At 40.3% G+C, this 7,573-nt stretch overlaps 1 protein-coding gene across 1 annotated transcript in view; it reads right to left on the reverse strand.

The window, feature by feature from the left end:
* Nucleotides 1-6,965, reverse strand: part of slc25a48 (solute carrier family 25 member 48) — a 24,027-nt gene extending 17,062 nt beyond the window's left edge. The window contains 3 exon segments of the mRNA XM_034221793.1: nt 1,109-1,182; nt 2,196-2,239; nt 6,758-6,965. Coding sequence (XP_034077684.1) covers nt 1,109-1,182; nt 2,196-2,239; nt 6,758-6,812 — 173 coding nt within the window. The 5' untranslated portion in view covers nt 6,813-6,965.
* Between the last annotated feature and the right edge of the window lie 608 nt (nt 6,966-7,573).

Consider the following 7,573-nt stretch of genomic DNA (forward strand, 5'->3'; position numbering starts at 1 on the left):
AGTAAAAGGTTTGGCCCAAGTTGTGTGTGTACAAATCTGAATCTATAAAGTACAAACATGTAGAGAAGTCAAAGGTGGAGTAGAAGTATAATGTGGCACAGAAACAAAATACTCAAGGAAAGACGGTACCTTTAATTTGTAGTTAAGGACAGTACTTGAATACATGTACTTTCCACCTCTAGTTAATGCCACAATGAAATTAACCTTTACAAAGTCCTGCTGAGAAACTGGGTCATTGAGGCATCAAAACAAAAAGAACAAATTGATTTGAGCCAACAATAGAGAGATCATTAGCCATGCCCAGTTCCCAAAGAGGATCAATGTGTTGTTTTTACTGCAGAAAGTAGAACAACCAATGTAACTGTGGAAAACAAAATGCATTTTCTGTGCAGTGTTGCTAAGGCTTTTCCAATAAAAGTAGCTCCTGCTCTAATATGTCAGCAAATACCCCAGCATTAGCCACCTTTAGCTTAGCGGTGGTGACGTGAAGTCATGTGACCGTGCTGTAGTTCCTTTATAGCCCAGCATTAGCCACCTTTAGCTTAGCGGTGGTGACGTGAAGTCATGTGACCGTGCTGTAGTTCCTTTATAGCCCAACATTAGCCACCTTTAGCTTAGCGGTGGTGACGTGAAGTCATGTGACCGTGCTGTAGTTCCTTATAGCCCAACATTAGCCGCCTTTAGCTTAGCGGTGGTGACGTGAAGTCATGTGACCGTGCTGTAGTTCCTTTATAGCCCAACATTAGCCGCCTTTAGCTTAGCGGTGGTGACGTGAAGTCATGTGACCGTGCTTTAGTTCCTTTATAGCCCAACATTAGCCTCCTTTAGCTTAGCGGTGGTGACGTGAAGTCATGTGACCGTGCTGTAGTTCCTCTATAACGTTAGCTTTTTACTTCAGAAATTATAAAGTGTGTTAATATGTGGAAGATTATACTGCTTAACAACACTTTTAAGTATCATAAATGCGTGTTTGCCACAATTCTTATTTTAGGCAACTTTCAAAAATCCCATTGCTTTTCTGGAAAGAACCAGGGAGATGCTACATTCAAGGTCAGCCTACAAAAATCCGTCTTCCCTACACCAACTGCTTTTATGGAGTTTGATGCTTACCGTCTCCTTCCTGTAGATGGTGAGGATGCAGTGCAGCATGTTCTTGTATCCTTTCCCCGCCTGGAGCCTCGTCTGCAGGAGGAAGAATAAACAGTTTCATAACAAAATACAAAGAAAATGTACAGATCAAAAACAAAAAACGCCTCACTTTAAGCTCATTACTTCAGGATGGCGATTTTGCCTGAGTTACCACACATTAGGGCTGCACGATATTGGAAAAAACTGACATTGCGATATGTTCTTCCCCTGTGATATGAAAAAATACAGGAATTGAAGAAAAGACCGTTTTTTTGTCCGCAAACCATCCTTTCTTGAACTTTAATGAAATTGGTATTTTTTTAACGATATTTAACCGGATGAAGGATTTTAGTCACGGACGTCTGGATCTTAAGTTATCAGAGCAACAAGCTGAGCTAGCTCGGTTATCCTGCTGTGATCTGATCAAGAACGGTTGTGATGGTGGTTTGCTGACATGTCACGCACTCAGGTACCCCTGACATGAGTCGCTCAAGTTTTCCTTTTGTAGCAAGCAGCAAAATAATTGTAACATGTTTGAGGGTTCATTCGCCTACTTAATCTCGCACGTCCTAAAAAAATATATATATTTACTTTTTTTTTTTTAATCGCACGTCCTGCGATGTCAATGCATGCTCATAACGCGATTATCGTCACGACACAATATGTCGTGCAGCCCTACCACACATCCTCTCAGCATGAATTACTCATTAAATAATGTGTTCAACATGGCAAAGCAACAATAAACTGTTCTTACACAACAACAAATAAAACAGTGTGCGAGACAAACAAACATCTTCTGTAGTTACATTACATTACATCACTTGTTAGTCGCTTTTATCCAAAGCGACTTACATGTTCAATACTGTGGACAATCCCCACAGGAGCACTTTGGGGTGAAGTGTCTTAGGGACACAACGACATGCTGACTGCAGTGGGGTTTGAACCTGTGAACATCTGACCCCAACACCAACGCACAACCCACTGCGCCACACGCCTCCCCCTGTTGTCTTTTATAAACCCAGGAGCAGACCGTTTGGTAAAGATGTGTTTATATTATTCTCAGATACCTTCACTGTGTCCAGAGGATGACCCACAACCACACTGGAAGCTCCTGCAGATAAACAAACAAACAAACAAACAAAGGACAACAATTAGTGCTTTAGAAAAGAGTGTTTGTGATAAGGAAAAGCAGGGGTATGTCTATAAAGATATAGTACTGTGGCGCTGATCTTGTTTATAAGATATATCAATTCTGATAAGAACATGACGCCCGTATACAAGATGGCGCCGCGGACGTAAACAACAACAACTTGACGTCGGAGCTCTGTAAAACAAAGCTGTCTCTGCCGTCTGACGCTCTTTTTGACAAGATATCATTGTTTTCTGGCATCACTTTAACATTTGACGGAACATCTGAATTTTGGTTTAGACTAAACACTGGGGAAAGGTTGTTTTTCCTTTTTTAGGATATAAATGACTGAAACGTAAATATATTTTAAATGCACATTACATACAGTATATGATGGCTGTTTCAATGTCAATTTGTTTTATTATATTTTACAATATTTACTGTCTTAGAATCTCCTTTTGCTTCCACCTGCGTGATTCATTTTCACTTATAAATATTTAATTTGCGTTGTTGGAGGGAGTCTGACATCCCTGCTTCTATGTAATTGTGCATATTATAATAAAATAGTTTGTTTGTGTTGCACCTGTTGCCATTAAAATGTATCGGTGTGTTTCCGTTGTGTGGGATGTAGAGTTTGGTTGTTTGCAGGGTACAGAAACACACTGTGCTGCCATCATGGGGCCTCTGGGGCGAAAACAAGCCTTTGTGTCCTGATTAACCCTGTGTGTGTGTGTGTGTGTGTGTGTGTGTGTGTGTGTGTGTGACCTAGCATTACTATACTTGTGGGGACCTAAATCTGTTTACACAGTCACGTGTGGCTTCCCTTATGGGGACAAAATGGAGGTCCCCATGAGGGGAATCATTAATGTTAGGGTGAAGACTTGGTTAGGATTAGGATTAGGGTTAGGGTAAGGTTAAGGGTAAGGGTTAGGGTTAGGCATGTGTTGGTTATGGTTAAGGTTAGGATAAGTCTCCAGGAAATGCATGAAAGTCAATGTAATGTCCCCTGAAGTGATGTATACATGGTATATGTGTGTGTGTGTGTGTGTGTATGTGTGTGTGTGTGTTTTCCACAGCATGAGGAGGAAAGAAGCCTCACTCACACAACTGAAAAGAATGCAGTAATAGACATGTTCTTGTTTCAAAGTGTCCAAATGTGTGATTAAGTTATTACAGGTCAAGTGAGGACAAATACAGTGTCCCATATACAGATACAACACAATGTATAAAGCAAGACAAGGATACACGGAATCTGCTTTGGTGTATAACAGTGTATAGATTAACAGAGTAAGAGAGGCTAGGTGGTGCAAGTAGAGCACCGTTGTAAAAAAGGTGTTATTATAAAACAATACAAACACAAAAGGGAAATCAAATAAGAATATTCCAACTGACTGTGTGCAGCTTATCTGAAATGAAGTGGTAGTTATGCGCTACATCGTCAGTCACAGTACAGAGTGAGGAAGTCCACAGCAAAAGTTCACTTGTAGAACATTCAACATTTTAAAGTTTTTTTTATAAACAAGGTTGCTTTTTTTTTTAAAAGTATTTTCTAATATATTTAATTGTCAAAAGAAATCCGCAAATCTTTCCTAATAATGGGAAAAAAACTGATCATTCATCATATCGTGAGATAGGGCGGCTCGATTATGGCAAACATCATAATCTCAATTATTTGGGTCAATAATTGATATCTGAGCACTTGTTCCCAGAATGGCATTGATTTTAATATTAAGTATAACGCCAAGAAGAGTAACATCATGATTGTACGAAGTAAAGAGGATAAAAAGGCTGTATTTCCTCATTTTATTCTCAGTAGCAACATTCTACTTGTGTGCAGTGAGATCAAGTACCTGTCATTATATTTCTGATGATCTCACAGATGACAAAGACATCCATAGACAGCGCTGCAAACTGTATGCCCAGGCAAACATATTAATGCGTAAGTTTCACAAGTGCTCTGTAGATGTCAAGGTATCACTTTTTAAAGCTTTCTGTTGTACACGGCTCACCTGTGGAGTAACTACACGGCTCACCTGTGGAGTAACTACACGGCTCACCTGTGGAGTAACTACACGGCTCACCTGTGGAGTAACTACAAGGTTCACCTGTGGAGTAACTACAAGGCTCACCTGTGGAGTAACTACAAGGCTCACCTGTGGAGTAACTACAAGGCTCACCTGTGGAGTAACTACAAGGCTCACCTGTGGAGTAACTACAAGGCTCACCTGTGGAGTAACTACAAGGCTCACCTGTGGAGTAACTACAAGGCTCACCTGTGGAGTAACTACAAGGCTCACCTGTGGAGTAACTACAAGGCTCACCTGTGGAGTAACTACAAGGCTCACCTGTGGAGTAACTACAAGGCTCACCTGTGGAGTAACTACACGGCTCACCTGTGGAGTAACTACACGGCTCACCTGTGGAGTAACTACACGGCTCACCTGTGGAGTAACTACACGGCTCACCTGTGGAGTAACTACACGGCTCACCTGTGGAGTAACTACAAGGCTCACCTGTGGAGTAACTACACGGCTCACCTGTGGAGTAACTACAAGGCTCACCTGTGGAGTAACTACACGGCTCACCTGTGGAGTAACTACACGGCTCACCTGTGGAGTAACTACACGGCTCACCTGTGGAGTAACTACACGGCTCACCTGTGGAGTAACTACAAGGCTCACCTGTGGAGTAACTACAAGGCTCACCTGTGGAGTAACTACACGGCTCACCTGTGGAGTAACTACAAGGCTAGAAGCATGCAAAAACTAAAAGTTGCATACAATGATGCTTTACGGTTGCTGCTGAGGGTACCGAGACGGCACAGTGCCAGCCAGCTGTTTGTTAACTTGGGGGTACCTACCTGTCAAGCCCTTTTAAGAAAATTCATGTACAAATTCATGTGTCGCCTAGTAGACTCGGACAATTATGTTATTTCGATTTTAATTAACCCTGTGAAGAGTTCTACCCGGTTCTCTTCCATGATTTGGAGACATTGGCGCAGCAGCCTCTACAGACAGTGAGCATGTGTGGCTCGCTGTGATTGGACTGATGTTATGCTTTTATCTGTTTAGCTTTTTATCTGTTTAGCTTTTTATCTTATTTATTGATGTGTGTTTTGTCTTTTTGTGTGATATGGACCTTGAGTCTGGAATAAAGATTGGAATATCACGATTATTAAAAACTTTCTTTGAAAACATCCATTTATTGAAAAAAAAAGTGAACCGTATGTTTTGAACAGTTGATTACCCTGAACTTTAATTCAACTGAAAAACACTTTTTTTTTTTTTTTAAAAATCGTTTTATTTCGATTCTGTTGTTTTCATAATCGTTGCAAGCCAAAATCGTTATTGCAATTAAAATACGATGAATTGATCAGCCCTATCGTGATATCTACAGATGTAACGCAATGATTTCATCTGGAATTCCTATCGTGTTATATGTTGTGATTCAAATAAGAACACTTTGTTAGTAGTTTAGCAGCAGCCTCTAAACGGCCTGTTTGTCGCTGCTCGCATCCTTTGTTTCTGCCTAGCAACAAACAAAAGAGCAGATTTATTATCCTTTTTATGAATGAAGCCCCAAACACTGACACCAGATCAGTTTACAGACAAGAGGTGCTGCAGAAAACCATTTTAAACAAGACGAGATAAAGATAAAATAACATCGAAACTAGGATTAAGACTTTATTTAATCCGAGGGAACTTGTTGTGCAAAATATGGGCAACATTTTGCATTTTGTGTTTATGTGTTTGCTCACTGCTATTGTTTCAATCCATTGAAAGCCATCATGTTACAGGAACTTCTGCAGCATTCACAACAGATCATCATCATCTTATTTCTTTCCACAACTTTCTTTCTTTGTGATCATTTTAACAACATGTCCTACTTTTCAGTTTATTCACTCAAATCCAATCCTAACCCTAGCGGCGGGACCTGTCCCTGCACCCACTCTCTTTAAACACGCTTTTTAAGTCAAATAGAAGTGTCTCCAATCCGCTGAGCAGTCACATGTAACACACCAACCATGGCTTTATCTCACTTCTGGGGTAACACACTGGAGGTGTGTGTGTTTATCTATCTGTGTGAGGGGGGGTCTGCAAGCCCTGCTTTGTCAACACAGCATGTTCTTCTGCAAAAGCACGAACATAGCAGTTTATGGGTGCTTTTAAACCTGTTTTCCTCCATGCACCTTAGCTATAATACTGCACCTTCTTTAATTTTACATTCTGCTTCGTGTTATTTCGTTTTAAATGAACATATTGTGCAACTTGTTTCAGGTATTGTACTTGTATGTTATCGTATGTTGCATTGTTGGAGGATGATTAACATGTTCCTTGCAAATACTACACTGCAGCAGTTGTATGGTAAATACAACCTTCATATATTTTAATTGTAATGTTTTTGCAGCTTTATAAAAACCATTGAGTGCATGAGCTCTCTGACACACTGGGAAACAGCCTTTCATTAACAGAAAGCTGGAAATAACTTGATGTCACTCACCGCCTATCATTCCTGCGAAAAAGTCATCCATCCGAAAGCTCTTGGAGGTCTGCATCTTCTCTCCGAGACCCTTCACTTCCCGCCTCTCATCAACTCTCTTCCTCTCTCTTCCTCTCACACACTCAAAGGTTTGGTGTTTTATTCACAAAGTATCCGACAGATCTGTTTCTGAGAGCACAAAAAGAGATACTTCAGAGTGACTGCTTTCATAAGAGAACTACTTTAGCAGGTTGGCAGCAGCAGCCAATCAGAGCAGAGTTCCCTTCTGAAGGATAGCTGTGTTAGCCAATCAGGGGAGAGCTTTCCACAGCCACACAGCCTATGGATGAGAGGGATGGAAATGAGCCATGAGACTGTGATACACTGTACATCTCTTAAAGGAGCCTAAACTCTGTGTTTTAAAGTCAGTACTTTGTTGGTTTAAATACACTGTATGTATATCATTAGAAATACATGTCATTTGTTTATTGGGCTACATAAATAACACTTGATGATTACTCTTTATCCCACATTTTGAGTCAGGCAATTCACACGAGGTAATATATGAACATATGAACAGCAGAAATATAAGTACAGAGTATACAGTATAGACACAATGTATAATATAGACTATAAGTGAGACTATACTGTGATAGAGACAACAATCAAATATATGTACCCTAAAATACCATATCTATTATGTACCAGTAGCTTTATTTATACACACACACGCACGCACACACGCACACACTGAGTACTTCTACTTTTACTCAAGTATAAAATCTGAGTACTTCTACTTTTACTCAAGTATCAAATCTGAGTACTTCTACTTTTACT

The sequence above is a fragment of the Gymnodraco acuticeps genome, unplaced genomic scaffold (assembly GCF_902827175.1).
Source record: "Gymnodraco acuticeps unplaced genomic scaffold, fGymAcu1.1, whole genome shotgun sequence".
Taxonomy (NCBI): domain Eukaryota; kingdom Metazoa; phylum Chordata; class Actinopteri; order Perciformes; family Bathydraconidae; genus Gymnodraco; species Gymnodraco acuticeps.